We start from the raw sequence: 15,752 nt of genomic DNA, 5'->3' as shown, positions 1-15,752 counted from the left end.
ATAAGAAGGGACACTCCATAGGTAGGATAAAATAACTGTTTTATCCTTTCTTTCTTTTCAACCTGTACCTAGCGGAGATGCACCTCTTCCACTTCATTGCCATTGTGATATCCACGAGGAAGGAGAAGATGAAGCATAGAAAGAAGAAAAAGTGTGGGAGAGGAAGGAGAAGAAGCATGCGGGACACCCACTTTGATAGTTTTTTTTAATATATTTTAGATTGTGTAATTTAGAATTTATTTCCGAATTTGAAAATATTTTTAGGATATACAATTATAATATATTTAAAAAAATATATTTTAAATTATGTAATTTAAAATATACTTTTAAATTTAAAAATATCTTATAAAAGTACCATCAAAATACATTAATTTTTGTTGAATTATACATTTATAATATATTTTCTAATTTTAAAATACTTTCTAAAATACATAATTCAAAATATATTTTAAACTTATAATTTCAAAAATTATTTTCAAATATAGAAAAGTATTTGGAATTTTACAATAGTTATCACCACTACCAAAAACAAAATGTATACCGGTAAAAATAAAAAAAATATATATACCGGTAAAAAAAATGTGAGTAACAATTATCCTATTGCATCAATTTCTTGGAAGCTGAGTTTTGTAATTAAAACATTCTAATATTATTGGCTTTTATTTGGTTAAAGTTGGTTATGTATGGACTAAAAGTAGTAATTTAATTATTTTATATCTTACAGCAAGGCAAAGCCATATTCTTAATAGACCACGTGTCACTATGATATTTTAACAATTTTTTTAACAATTTTTTTTTAACAATTTTTTGACAACAAAATATATGTCACTATTTTATTGATTTATTTAAATTTATTCTAAAAAAATATTTGAAAGAGACCAATTACAAATTGTCACTTATGCATTGTCAAAAAATTATCATAAAAGAGTTGTTAAAGAGACTTTTTCCTTCTTAATATTCAAATAAGAGAGAAAATAACAAAACAACCACTTATCTGTTAAAATCTTTACCAGAACAATTTCACTATACAAATCAAAGGGAGCATAAAAACACTGCTAATAAAAGAAAACATGTCCATTTCACCAAAACCAAACATAACCATAAAAGCTTCTTAATTACTTATTTATGTAACCTCTTTTTTCATTGCCAAACATGTAACCTATTTCTTCACCATAAACAGCACAATAACAATGTAACATCCAGTTCAATGAGCCAGTTACTGAACCAAAGATATACATCCTAAAAGAACAACATTATAGTTCATGTCATAACATAACCACGTTGCCACAACCTCAAGACGAAACTGAACCAACATTTTCTAATTTCTCGCTGTGCACTTGTATTTAAGAAAGGCAAATTTCATCATAAACTGACAAAACCTTTGAACTATAGATTTTGAAGAAAGACCAAAGATATGGATGTTAATGTGAGTAATCTACAACCCCTTTTGGAAAACGTTTTACCACAGAAAACTCCGAAAACCCCAGCACAAAAAACCATGAGAAAGGCATTCAAGGGCACAGCACATTTGTCGAAGCTTCTTCCAACAGGAACAGTGCTAATATTCCAAACCCTGTCACCACTTTTCACTCACCAAGGGCAATGCAAAACCGTTTCAAACAAAGCCATGACCATCGTTCTCTTGAGCCTTTGCAGCATCTCATGCTTTGTTCTCTCCTTCACTGACAGCTTCAGGGATGAGAGGGGGAAGGTGAGATATGGGGTGGCATCAGTGAATGGGATATGGGTTATGGATGGATCAGTGAGACTTCCTGCAAAAGAGGCAGAAAAGTATAGGCTAAGGTTCATTGATTTCTTCCATGCATTCATGTCAATATTGGTTTTCTTGGCAATTGCACTCTTTGATGGAAGTGTGGTGAGTTGTTTTGTTCCAAAGCCTTCTGAGGAAATCAAAGAGCTTCTCATGCTTTTGCCTGTTGGGATTGGCACTGTGTGTAGCCTTTTTTTTGTTGCATTTCCTACCCAGAGACATGGGATTGGTTTCCCTCTCTCTCGTAATTAGTATCATCTTCTTCATTCTTTAACCATGCTTTTATGTAATTCTCACACAATGATTTTTCTTCCTTTTCTTCTTTGCAACAAGAATAACAAAATTTCTCAATTTAGTTTCAAGACTCACTCAATGTGTAACTGATGAGATCGGTTAAAACCCAGATAAAATAGGATTTAAATCAATGGAAACACATGTTGCCTCACGTATGATTCAAGCATTGAAATACTCTATTTTTTGCAATACTCTACTTTACTCCAATCCTCCACATTAAAAGTTAAAAGATTGAAAGAGTGAAAAATGAAAATCATACATCTCATAAATAAGTAAGGCTTTAGGATGTGTTTACTTGGAGGAGATGATTTGACTTAGTGGATGAATTTGAGATAATTTGATGGTAAATTTTTTATTTTTTACTTGAATGGATTTAAAAGTAGTTGGAGTAAATTTGAAAGTAAAATTTGTAAGAATTAATGTAGGATTTGATTCATGTGACATATAAAAAAAATTAATTAATTGATAGAAATTAAATATTACTAAAATATCCTTAGTTATTAAAGTAATATAAAATGTTAATTGTTAAAATTACATTTAATTGTAGAAATATTTATAAAAAGTAAAAAATTAAAATTAATTCTAAAAATATGAAAAATTATAATTTAGTAAATTAAAATTAAAATTTTAAAAATTATATTCAATTATTTTTAGTGAATTAAAATTTGTTTTTAGTAAATTATAATTTACTAAATTAAAATTTGTTTTTAGTTAATGTTATACTTAAAATTACATAGCGGAGAAAGGTCCCCAAAGTCAATTGCACCTCTTCGTGTTCTCCACCACCTCCCATTTATATTCCTTCTACCCCTTTTCTCACAAATTACTTTCTAGCTTCCATTCCCCTCACTCATATGGATAAATATCTTGAGACCTGATCTAAAGAGAGGCAACTCCATCTTCCTTTCTTCCCTCCTTCTTCTTTTCAATCTCTCCCACACTCACATCAAGCGCAAACTCTACAACCATAGAATCGGCTCGTAAACCCATCGACCGATCAACGCCTCCTCCACCCCTCCGCCAACTGCAGGGGTTTCACCTCCCTCCATCGTCACTGCCCCTGTGGCAACATCATCGTCCAACAACCCCTCCGCCAATCGCAGCAGTTTCGCCTCCCTCCACCGTTGCTGTCCTTGTGGCAACGTCATCGTCCAACAACCCCTCTGCCAACTACAGCGATTTCGCCTCCCTCCACCTCTGTTGTCTCTATGGCAACGTCATCGTCTAACAACCCCTCCACCAACTGCACCAGTTTCGCCTCCCTTCACAACCGTTGTCCCTATGACAACGTCATCGTCCAATAACGTAGTGTTTTATTTGGTATGCAATGGAACCAAATACAAAAGGTTGAAAACCGAATACAAGCCTATGTTAAATTTGTTCTATGTACTAGAACTGGATATATCAAATATGGAACCGAATATTCGGTCCTCAGAAGGACAAATATGACATTGCAAAGCAAATCCCTTCAAATCTCACCACATTTGCGAGAGTGACCGAAAAGTGAATCATCCCGCAAATCTCTTCGAATCATTCTGCCATTTCCTTTTAAACGAACATAGAATTTTGTTCAAATCATCGCTCGAACAGTACATTCACTTCAAGTGAACACAACCTTAAAGTTGGTGCAACAATTTATATATTGAGACCTATGTTAAGAAACTTAAAACAGAATATAGTGTGTAACAAGCTATATGGACAAAAAAAAAAGACTTATTAATCACAATACACTTTTATAATTTTTGTTATTATAGTTGTGTTGTGCTTATTAGGTTATGTGTTCAATGTTCATGAGTGTTTTATACATTTTGTTGTTTTATGTTTATTAGGCTACAATATTAATGAATTTTTAGAAATTTTGTCAAAATCTCATATAAGTGACTTCACTCGATGCTTGTATAAGTGATTTCTTAAACATATGTTTCAAATCATATACTACTCTTAATGATATGAAAATCATTAAAAATTGTTAGAAGCTGAAATTGTTATACCATACAAAATTTTAATTACAAAGTTTAAACTCTCAATAATACAATGTCTCACACTTTCACATGTCATAAGAATGGACAAAATTGATAATCAATTTTACTTTTAGAAAAACTAACAAGTGACATGATTTTACTCATATAAACCTTATTCATAGGATTTTTGTTTTATTATGTTTACCTTTAACACATTCAACAATCATAGTTTGAGAATTAAATTTTTCGCTTAGTACTACATATTCTATATTTAAGAATTCATTAAGAAAATTAGCATATCAAACATATATAAATTATCATTAGTTTCAACAACATTTGAATTTAAGACAAATATAAATTTATTGTTTTCAAATGAATATAAATAAGTTAATTTGTCCAAAAAAAAGACACTACAACAACAAATTAATCTTATGTTGTAAAATTAATAATTATAAATATATTCAAATAATAATCTAATCCATTTCAAGACAGAGAATATGCACCATCAATATCAAAACTTTGAATAATTATATCAATTGTTAAAGATATCTTAAAATAATAATCAAACATTAATAATAAAACATATTTAACAATAAATCTATTTTTAAATCGATTTGTCATTAATCAACAAAACCTTATAATTATTAATGTGTATATGTAATTTGGCCAAAATTATTTATTTATCTTAAAGAGGATAAATAAAGAAATGTAACAGTGCCTTAATTGCTTTAATGCACTTCATCCACCGGAACATCGCCATGATCGGTGGTGCACCGGACCGGTGGTTCAAAAACTCCCGAAACTAGCCAAGGCAGACCAAAGGCACATAAACTTGCAATACCATTATTCTTAAAGGAAATACAACAACATTAGTAGCAAAGGAGCATGCGTCAAGAAGGATAATTCACTTACCAAATTAGAATTGCCACGCAAAAGTACATGTTAATTGGATTTCGCTTCAACCCATTCACATTATTCATAATATCTAATGCACAACGGAAAGGTTCTAATTAACGCCTCTTTATATGCTATATAAACGTAACACAAAACAATTCACGCGGTGCAGTAAAAATCAATTTAATTTCAGAAATAAAATCTCTAAATTCCATAATTTTGAATTAGAGTTAAAAAAAAAGCATATTAGGATTCGTGCTGATATATGCAAACATAACTTGATCAAAAATTTAATACTTATGTCTTCATATACACTAATAACAAGTAAACAACTGAACCCTTAATTAATTGAACAATCTCTAATATTCTATAAAATAGTAAATATAATTAAGATTAAAACCTTCATTTGGTCTCGTATTTGTGTGTCAATCTCAAGTGGGTCTTCGTTTTTTTTTTCGGTCTCAATCGAATTCATAAACTTGTAAAAACGAGTCAATTAAGCTCTTTTCGTTAAATTTTTAGTAATGTCGTTTAACTCTGATGATGTGGTGCACACATATGTATAATCTTATATTACGTGAAATTTTTTATTTAATTTGTTATTAAATCTTGTACAACTATCCAAACGCCGCCTCATAGCCCTTGGTGAAAAACCTTGCACCAGTCAGTTTCTTGTTTTAGTTTGATGGGTTGAAGTTCTTATCTCTCTCACACTCACCTTTCCCGCGACACATCCAGCGAGAAGATCATGTTCTGCCCAATTACACAGGAAATCAAACTATACCCATTTATAGTACCAACAATGATAGAACCATTAAGAAAATAAAAGGAAAATGACAAGGAAAAAGAAAGAAGAAATTTGTTTGTTTCCAATCCATTAATAACCCCAAAATATCTTTCAAATTGAATGATGAATTCACTCATGGAGTTCTCCTGCTTCATAGCCAACAACGATTCAAAAGACTCTCCCATATAAACTGATTGCATTCATGAAAACAACCCTAGATTGGCTTGGATTGAACATTTCACACCACTGCAACCAAGATAAGGCAAGGTGAGGTCAAGGCGATGAGGGTTGCAACATGGGCTACAATGCGATTAGGGTCTCGTCTTCTGCGTTTCTGCTGGTTGCGTGTAACATCCCAATAAATCTATAACCAAAGCTATAATTTATTTAAGGAGTTAACATAAATAATAATAAAGAACAATGATGAATGAGCAACTAGAATGAAAGGAGATATGAAATATCATATGGAATTAAAACTGTACAAGATGCAGAAATCAAATACAATTACAAGTCAAGACAGAACGATCATATTAGTAGTTCATGACCGAACAGTATTACAAAAGGAATAACTAGACCTAACAGTTCTTAATAAAGCACTGAACCGAACGTCTATATACACAATTTAAAAGTAAAACCCTAAACTAAGGACCAGACGGTCTTGCACAGCTCTCCGGCATAACGTCCAATGGTTGCTCTGTCTGCAGGGCATCTTCCAAAGTATCCTCATGATCACCCTCTGCTCACACCCAAAAAGGATGATCATTGCAGTGAAGAGAACATACCGGACGGTTAAATACCGAACGACAACATATACAAGATAGAATAGATAAGGGTAAGCTTATGTAAATTTAATTAATCATTTTCACATACACTTAAAACATTTCAATAATCCGCATGCATCAAGATTTCAAACATCACTATTATAAATCATAACCAATTTTCTCTATACTTTGTCCAGACGGTACGAACTATGTAGCTCGCCGCTCTTAGCACCCAGGTGGATCTGGCTAGGATACACTCAACAGACCGCCACCCGAGGTTAGTCCAGTGGAACCACCTCAGTATAGAAATACTAGGCTAAAGGACCTCCTACCATTCCCACACATGAGTTACCCTTCTCTACCTGAGAAGGCGTAATCATGGAATATCAGGATAGAGCAGAACCTGAGTCTGACTATAGTCATACTCTACTAAAATCAATTTTCAAATCACGAGATATTCCTCCCTGGAATACTCTTAAATCATAATAAACTCGCTCATCATTTACTGCTTTTTCTTAAAATCAGTAAGGATACAAATGACCAAACTGTGATAAGGAAACTGAGTATCAAAGGAATTCAATAAGTGACCGAACGGTCAGAGAATAAGAGACTGAATAAAAACAAGGAATTCTAATAGTTGACCAGACGGTCTGGCATAGGATAAAACCAAACCCTTTTGAAAACAATACAGGTAAACTTATTCAAGAAGCTTCAACGGCCAGAAACACTTACCGGTTCAGAACGGAAATCAGACCGATGCAAAGTGAAGGTCTCGTCGCCGGAAAGGATTAATCTAAAAGAAAATGGATGATCAGAGGGGAGGAAAAGGTCAGAAGTTTAGATAGAAGTTGGAGGTTTCTAGAGAGAAGGAGGAGAAAAATGAGATTTCTGGAGGTTGAAGACGAAGAGTTTGCATGCAGAAAGTGGTGCCAATTTTCGAAAATCAACTTTAAATATGGCCACCAAACTGGCCGTTTAGTCCACTCCCGGTATGCCACTTGTCCTCCACTATCGAGAGGCTCTCATTCTCTCTGCCGCCGCCCGGATGATAATGGTGGGGGAATTAATTGTACTGTCCACCTTGTCTCCCACTAGCCTAGGGGATCCAGAGGGCGTGACACGTGGCTTCCACTAAAGGGAATCATTAATTGGGGTGTGACATTGCGCGCGGCTCCGAGTTTGATTTGGGCGTTTAGGGTTCGCTTGGTGTCGAGGTGGTGAAGGTTGCAACATGGGCGACGACACGATTAAGGTCTCGCATTCTGCGTTTCTGCAGGTTGTGCGACGACGAAAAATTCGATTTGGGCGTTTAATGTTCGCTTAGTGTCAAGGCAGTGAGGGTTGCAACGTGGACGATGACACGATTAGGGTCTCGCCTTCTATGTTTCTACTGGTTGCACGACGGCGGCAAGTTCGATTTAGGCGTTTAGGGTTCGGTTGGTGTCACGTCGCAATGATGGTTCAGGCCTGGTTGTGCGATTTTCGGCACAGTGGCCACAACGCGACATGGTTCATGGTGATGAAGATGGCACGTAGATGTTGGAGGTGCGAGATGGTGATCTTGTTTTGGCATCGTGATGAAGGTTGGGCATGAGCGATCTCTACGGCGACGCTGGTGGTGGGGAATGGCGACGACGAGGTTGGTTGTAGCCTGTTGAGGTAATGATGTTTCAGATGAAGCTCTCATAAAGCAGAAGCAAACGTTGTCTCATAACAAACATGAAGAAGGAACTAATTAGATTTTCATTTTTTACACAAACAAATGTCAAAACCGGCGTCGTTTAATAGCTCATTTAAAATGGTAGGTGTCATTAAATTAAATAATATAACATAAAAGTCACGTCATATAACACTTATACAACACTTAATAATAAATTAAATAATAAATTCCACGTAATACAATATGTAAGAAAATTTTAAAGCTGTTAATGAAAATTAAATGCAGAGGACTTAATTGACTCATTTTTACAAGTGTATGAATCCGATTGAGACCAAAAGAAAAATGAGGACCCATTTGAGATTGACACACAAATACGAAGACCAAATGAGGGTTAAACCAATAATTAATGATAATTGGAAACAAAGTAAATTAAATATATTTAATCTTCCAACTAGGGATGGCAACGGGTCGGGTTCGGGTCGGATAGTATGATACCCGAACCCGACCCACATGTACAAAAATGTACTCGTTACCTACCCCGCTACTCGTTGGATACCCGCATAAAAAAATTCGCGGATTTTTTTCAACCCGCAGATACCCATTGGATACCCGTTTTAACCTAATAATACTTTAAAAAAATAATATTTTATTTATTTGTTTTTTCAAACTGGACAAGTACAAACTTTTTGAGGTTGTTTTAATAACCTTCAGTATGGGCCAAGCCCAAACCCTTCACATTAGGGTTTCTTTCTCAGAGGAGTCTTCATTCTCCTTCCCAGTGCTTGTGCGGTGCGACATCTAGAAACGGAACGAACCGTAGATCCAGCGTCTCACCCCCTCCAAGCTGCCACCGTCGCGCATCACAGCCTCCAAGCTACCATTGCCGCGCCTCGCAGAATCGCAGATCCAGCGTCTCACCCCCTCCAAGCTGCCACCGTCACGCCTCACCGCCTCCAAGCTGCCACCTCTCCACGTCCATGCCTCCTCTTCCTCATGCCAAACACGCCACAAACGCTTCCTCGCCGCAAGTGTCCTTAGGAAGCCCTCTAGAAGTGTCCAATCGTTCGGTGTTCACTTCGAGCGTTGCCTACGTCTTCCTCATCCTCTTCACCATCTTCTTCTTCATCGGATTTGTGTTTCTCTACTTCTAATAGCAAGCCTCCTCGTCGGACTCTGAGTCCGGCGCAACCCGCCAGCGAGCACAGTCGGAGTCCGTGGCGTAGAAGTCTCTGCTCAAGACGCAGCTCATCCTTGCCCCAACCCGCGGTGGAGAGAAAATGAAGGAGAAAGAGAAATCGAAATTAGGGTTTGACGGTAGTATAGCTTAGAAAATAATTTAAAGAGGTAAGACGGGTTGCGGGTACCCGTAGGTACGGATAGTGTGGTATTCGAACCCGTCCCGTTAACAAACGAGTATTAAAATGTCCGCTATCCGCTACCTGCGGGTACCTTTTACCCACGGATACTAACTACCCGTGACAGATTTTATCCACGAATACCCGCGAGTACGGGTTTTTATACCATCCCTACTTCCAACTCTAAAACATTTTAAGTTTTCTCTTAATTTATTTTATAAAGATAAAAAAAACGTAAATAATAAATAATACGAACATGCTCTTAGATGGAAAACATAAATCGTTTATATAATCTCTATCAATTTTTTTTTATAAAACTTAATATTTTTAATTTGATCCATTATCAAATTATAATATTACCTGTAATATCTGCACAATTAATATTTCATTACATATATTCTTAGGAATAAATATTAAATATTATTTTAATATTTTAACTAATAATATAATTATCATGACACATTTAACTATTTAATGCTACTAGGTAATGATTTCAATACGTAATTCTTTTTCAATAAAGTGGAGTTTGAGACAAATGACTTCACGTTTTATTTTAATTTCTTTACAATTAAATTTTTATTACAGACAAACATTTCCATTTTAAAAGTTTATTTAATTATTTGATTAATGAAATAAAATTTAAACATTAAAATATTACCATATATATATATATATATATGAAGAAACAAATTTATGAAGTCGAAATAATTGCCCAAATTTATAACAGAATATGAAGCAACCATAAAAAGTTATAACAATAATATAAAATAAAAAGCCACAATATATTTTAACAAAAAAATGGTTTTTAAAAAATCTAAATTCATTTACAGAATCTAATCAATCCAGCATGCTAATATCAAATATGAAATTAAATCAAGCACACAAAAATTATTAATACCCTTAACCGGTACCAACATTAGAAAAATTATAACTTATTTTCCGATGGGACAAATGTAGCCAATTTCGAATGTACATTTTGTCCAAGGGCAAAACAGTCCATTGTCAATATTTTGACATGTTTAAAAAAAAATTGTGGTGGAACCCACAAATTTTCTTTACCATCTTCCCATATCAAACCAAAGTAAAACTCTACTTATGAATTTGACAATCCACAGGTTCACTTCTTATTAAGTGAAGACAACACATGGTAATTGGTATTTATTGGTATTAATGATATGTTTTTTTAGATACATTTGAGGGAGATGATTTGAATAGATTTAAATGGATTTGAAAATAATTTTTTTGTCACTTTTTCTAGTGGTTTGTAGGTAATTAAGAGTGGATTTGAGGGTAAAGTTTGTGAGAATTAGTGTAGGATTTAATTGATGTGATAAATTAAAAAAATTAGTTTAATAGGTAAAAATTAAATATTACGCCCCTAATTATTAAAATAATATAAAATATTATTTTTTAATGTTATATTTAAATATATGTTTATTTTTTCAGCTTTTAAAAAGTCTTTCAAAACTTTTGTCTCCTTTATACCATAACACTGCAACTTGTTCATAGTTTCCTATTTTATAATAACGTTAATTAAAATAGATTTTGGCATAGATGATCCCTTTAATTTGACTAATACTTCCTCTGTTTCAACGGTAAGATTTTGATATTTTTTTTCACTCAACTTTATGAAGTGATTAACATATTAAACTTTGAATTTATAATTCTCAATTTTATTTGAAAATATGATTTGTTTCACATCCCTTAAAATACATTAACGGTAAAAAAATGTTACTTTGTTTCAAAAGTTTTGTACGAGATTGTTATGCAAACTAACCGCTGAAATAAGAGATATACTTCTGAGTTGAAATAAGAGACCATCTACCTCCCAGTTAACGAACTACTCCACCTAAAACACAACATCCTTCGTCAGGTGCAAACAGCAATGTCCGTTACGTGCAGGTGCAAACAGCAGCTGCGAGGGTCAAAGAAGAAGAAGAAAGGGTTAGACTGCTGCGTGCAGGTGCAAAGAAGAAAAAGAAGCCAATGAATACACCATGGGAACCGAATACTCCCTGGACGTAACCGAATACAACATCCTTCACATTTACGTGCTTCACCGTAACCGGATACAACCATCGTGTATCCAAATACAACATCCTTCACATTCACGTGCTTTTTGTAACCGAATACAACCATTGTATATCCGAATACAAATTTCATTTGGTCACGCGTACTGCATCGTCCACCCTCCACCCTCCACCATCCTCCACCTTCATTCGCAGGGTTTCTAAAGAAGAACAATAAGAAGCTGTGAAGAACCTCCCTCGCATAACCGAATACAATTGTGCATGACTTTAAAATAGTCATGGAATTATAGAAATAACACAGGAGTATACACGACTTTTCGCTATAAATCATCACAAATCTTACCAAAGTTGCCACATGATAAAAACGGTACAATCTCGCATTTTCCCCGCTTTTCCATCTTCGCAAATCAATACATACGAACACAGTAAATCAACACAAATCAATCCTCGCTAATTCTCGCATACAGTAAATCCACGCATGTGAAAACAATGTAAAAGTTATCAATGAATTTTATAAATCTAAAAAATTTCATTAACATTATTAAAATTACATTAAATTAATCTCTTAACTTTGTTAATCCATCTTTTCTAAAAGAGGAAGTAAGCTTTCCACATTAAAAAGATATAAACATCTGAAGTAAGCTTTCCAAAAAAATAACTAATATTTCAGTATAACACTAAAAATACAACTTTAGTTTTCTGATTAAATAACTAAACATTTCACTTCCAAGCTCTGGAGCAAAATTTGGAAGAAGAATTTATACTGAGTGTAGTTTGGAGCACATCCTAACACAGTTGATCCCTGCTAGAACAAGGATGATTACAAAGCCCTGCACATTAACTTATAATCCATACAAAAGAATCAAACCAAAATTTTTTTCACTCAAAAAAACAATTTATAGAGGAACAACAATGTTTATAAGTACATTCTTTTCTTTTTTTTGGAAAGGTTTATTACTATATCTTACATCTTCATTAAAGTAGCTATAGGGAAATCTGAAATACTATATACTAACCAAGGCTTTTCATGCAGCCAAGAGCTTCTTGATTCCTGCTTTTTGCTCATCAGTGAGCCTAGTTGGAAACTTGATGTTAAACTTTATCCTCAAGTTTCCCTTCTTTGATGGATCTTTTGGAAGTGGCATGCCTTCTCTTGGAACAATCTCTTCATAACTGGGATGAATAACATTACTGATTGGTATGGTTAAGTTTCTACCATCCAGGGTGGTGAGGTGCACTGTATAACCAGTTAAGGCCTCTGCAAGGGAAATCTTCTGCGTTACAACAAGGTCATTTCCGTCACGGGTGAAGACACCGTGTGGCTTTTCGTCGATGATGAAGACCAGATCGGCCGGTGTCACATTTGGCTGTTCATTTCCCTTTTCAGGGAAAGTGATCTTTGTTCCCTTTTTCCAACCGGGCTTCACATTAATGGTTAAGATCTCTTCCACTGGCATGGTTTTGCTGCACCACAAGAGAAAGAGTCAGTAACCAGACTTAGACACAATGAAGTTTAACAGGAAACTATCACAACAAAAAAGGAAACTAAAAGCACATTCTAATTAAACACATAAGAGTCATTTGGTGATCAAAAGGAAAAGGAATAATAGTTTAGTGTGTCCTGCCAAGTTTTACAAGAATAATCCTTAATGCCAATCACTAAGTTCATACTATAATGGAAATATTTTATATGAGTAAAATTTTTATATATAAGTTCCCAAATGGATAAACTAAGCAAGCTTAGTTGTTACATTACAATTTGTAATGCCTAAGGGGCATTACTAATAAGAATGTATAATAAAACAGTTTTTCAGAACAATAAAATGACCAAATAACTATATTGGGTAGAAGTTCAGCAATTTGCCAAACACCTTCTCACTTGTTAAATCATTAACCCTCATTATTTCAAGCTTAAATCCCATAAACTCATTACTGAAAATAACTAAGTGCCAAAAGTATGTAATGAGTTGAAATAGAACACCAATATAACATTCATCACCACCACCACCCATCTATCGCCTACCAATCACATACTAGCTGATGTAATTTTTATTTATTTAGATTCTAGAAATTAAAACCTAGTAAGTTCTGTATATACCTTTGCAAACTAAAGAGTTGATTCAATTCACCTCTGAACCATCAGTAAACAATCAAAGAATGTCTAGGAACACAGATCAGAGGTTGTACCAGAGGTTGTACGAACTTTGTAGTGCAGAAAGGATATGCTTCATGATGTTTCAAAGTACAAGTATCTTCTAAAATATTCAAGTAGCTATTAAAATAGTTTTAGAAAGTAGTTATCAATTTTCTTCTTTAAACAAAGTTCAAATGGCACAGAATAACAACTTTCAAACAAGAAAACAGTTTATGCAGTAAACATTGTGTTAATTAAACAACTTTCAGTCATGGCTTGAACAATTTCAGTACTAAACCCTCCACCATATCAGTCATGCACAAAATTGTGCATATCAGAGATCATACCACATACAAGACAACAAAAACTAAGAAAACCAGAAGATCCTCAAATATAGAAGAAATATTCAGGTATTAACATGTACTCACCCACTGGCATCAGCAATTTCTCTAGAGATCTTCATCTTCTTTGTAGTTCCTCTATATATCTCCTCAAGAGTGCAAGGCAACTTGTTCTCAATGGGAGCAGCTTTCCGAGGAGCACCTTGACTCATGTGCACCGCTCCATCCCCAAAAGATGCAAACATATCATCACCGAACATCCCACCAGGGAACCTTGATCTCATGCCACCGCCGCCACCGCCACCTCTCCCACCCATTCCTCCAAATGGACTCGAGAAGCCAAAAAATTCTGCAAAAATGTCATCTGCATTCCTTGGATTGAACCGAAAGGATCCGGGGACATCTCCAGTAGAAAAGTATGTAGTTCCAGCACCACCAGCATCAGGAGGAGGAACCTGACCTTTCAGACCCTCTTCTCCATATTGATCATAAATAGCTTTCTTTTGAGGATCGCTAAGCACCTTCAACAATAACAAGGTAAATAAAGTAAGCATCACCTCCAGACAAATAAATCTCCTTAATGAATTACATAGTTTATTCATAAAAGCTTAAAATTTTGCATGAACCCTTGTGGAAAAACCTTAGAAGCACAATGACATAAAGAAAAATTAGCATTACCAGATGAAATGTTTCATCTGTGTTTCACTAATTACTTCTAATTTCAGGAAAGAAAAACTTAAAAATTTGCGACAACCTAGAGAAAAATGTTTAAAATCATACTAGATTAAAAGAAGTAAGCAGAAGCCAGATGAAATATTTCATTGGGTTTCATCATTCCACTCCTAGTTCCAGAAAAAGTTAAAAAATTTACAACACCTTTATGAAAACATACCTCGTATGCTTCGGAAATCTGCTTAAACTTAGCTTCGGCTTCCTTTTTGTTGTTGGGGTTTTTATCCGGGTGCCATTTCATAGCAAGTTTCCTATAAGCCTTCTTCAAGTCATCGTCTTTGGCGTTCTTATCAACCTGCAAGATCTTGTAGTAATCCACACCCATCTTTGACCGTGAAGGTGTCTGTTCTTCTTCTACCCTCTTTCTCTTCAGTTTTGCGGTTGTTGCACAATCTCTCTGTTAAGTTATGCTCTATCTAACTTCGACAACTCAGAGAATTTGTTCTTAGATTTTGAGTTTGAGGTTGATGAAATGGTAGAAAGATATGTTTAAATCATTAGGGTGTTGAGGTTGGTGTTCTACAGGTGTAGTAGCATCTCGATCTTGGTGGAAGGTTCGAGAAGAAGCCTATACACTTTGCCTTGATTTTCTATTTCTAGGCTCTTTCAGAAAAATGGTTGATTTTTGTTTTTTAAGAAAACATTTAATCAATCTAATTTTTTTTAGTATCTTTTGAGAGAAATTTATATCTTTTCTGAAAAGTATTATTCTCTTGAAGAAATTAATATTATTTGTGAGAAGAGATTATTATTTTTCTTAATTTTTAATATTCATTTTTAAAAATAATTTTATTTAATTATTTTTGTAAATTAAACGCAATATAATTCTTTCTAATCTTTTATTTTTTGATTTTCATAATATTTAATTAATTTATTTGGTGATATAATATATATATATATATATATATATATATTAAAACAAATTATTACATTTCTCACTTTCGTAAACAACATTAAATAATACTGAAGAAAGAAAAAAAAATAAGAGCATTGAATAATACAAAAATAATTTTGATTTAGGTTGTTTTTTTG

The 15,752-nt window shown here is 34.0% G+C and overlaps 2 protein-coding genes across 2 annotated transcripts; one reads left to right on the top strand and one right to left on the bottom strand.

Annotated features, from left to right (window-relative positions):
* Positions 1 to 1,414: 1,414 nt before the first annotated feature.
* LOC106780416 (protein DMP7) lies at positions 1,415 to 2,023 on the top strand. The gene has a single exon (XM_014668706.1). It carries the CDS (start codon positions 1,415 to 1,417, stop codon positions 2,021 to 2,023), a length of 609 nt encoding a protein of 202 aa, XP_014524192.1.
* Positions 2,024 to 12,221: 10,198 nt separating this feature from the next.
* LOC106776306 (dnaJ protein homolog 1) lies at positions 12,222 to 15,288 on the bottom strand. The gene is made up of 3 exons (XM_014663716.2): positions 14,881 to 15,288; positions 14,076 to 14,509; positions 12,222 to 12,977 (listed from the first exon to the last, which is right to left on the bottom strand). Exons 1-3 carry the CDS (start codon positions 15,043 to 15,045, stop codon positions 12,539 to 12,541), a joined length of 1,038 nt encoding a protein of 345 aa, XP_014519202.1. The 5' UTR covers positions 15,046 to 15,288; the 3' UTR covers positions 12,222 to 12,538.
* Between the last annotated feature and the right edge of the window lie 464 nt (positions 15,289 to 15,752).

Source organism: Vigna radiata, chromosome 2 (assembly GCF_000741045.1).
Source record: "Vigna radiata var. radiata cultivar VC1973A chromosome 2, Vradiata_ver6, whole genome shotgun sequence".
NCBI classification, from domain to species: Eukaryota; Viridiplantae; Streptophyta; class Magnoliopsida; order Fabales; family Fabaceae; genus Vigna; species Vigna radiata.
This window is presented reverse-complemented; position numbering and strand designations above follow the sequence as displayed.

What these genes read in the sequence shown, in the direction of transcription:
- LOC106780416 (XM_014668706.1), top strand. Translation starts at nt 1,415, where the DNA reads ATGGATGTTAATGTGAGTAATCTACAACCCCTTTTGGAAAACGTTTTA.
- LOC106776306 (XM_014663716.2), bottom strand. Translation starts at nt 15,045, where the DNA reads ATGGGTGTGGATTACTACAAGATCTTGCAGGTTGATAAGAACGCCAAA. An exon ending in AGATTTCCGAAGCATACGAG is followed by an intron (nt 14,510 to 14,880) that starts GTATGTTTTCAT and finishes TTATTGTTGAAG; the next exon opens with GTGCTTAGCGATCCTCAAAA. An exon ending in GAAATTGCTGATGCCAGTGG is followed by an intron (nt 12,978 to 14,075) that starts GTGAGTACATGT and finishes CTTGTGGTGCAG; the next exon opens with CAAAACCATGCCAGTGGAAG.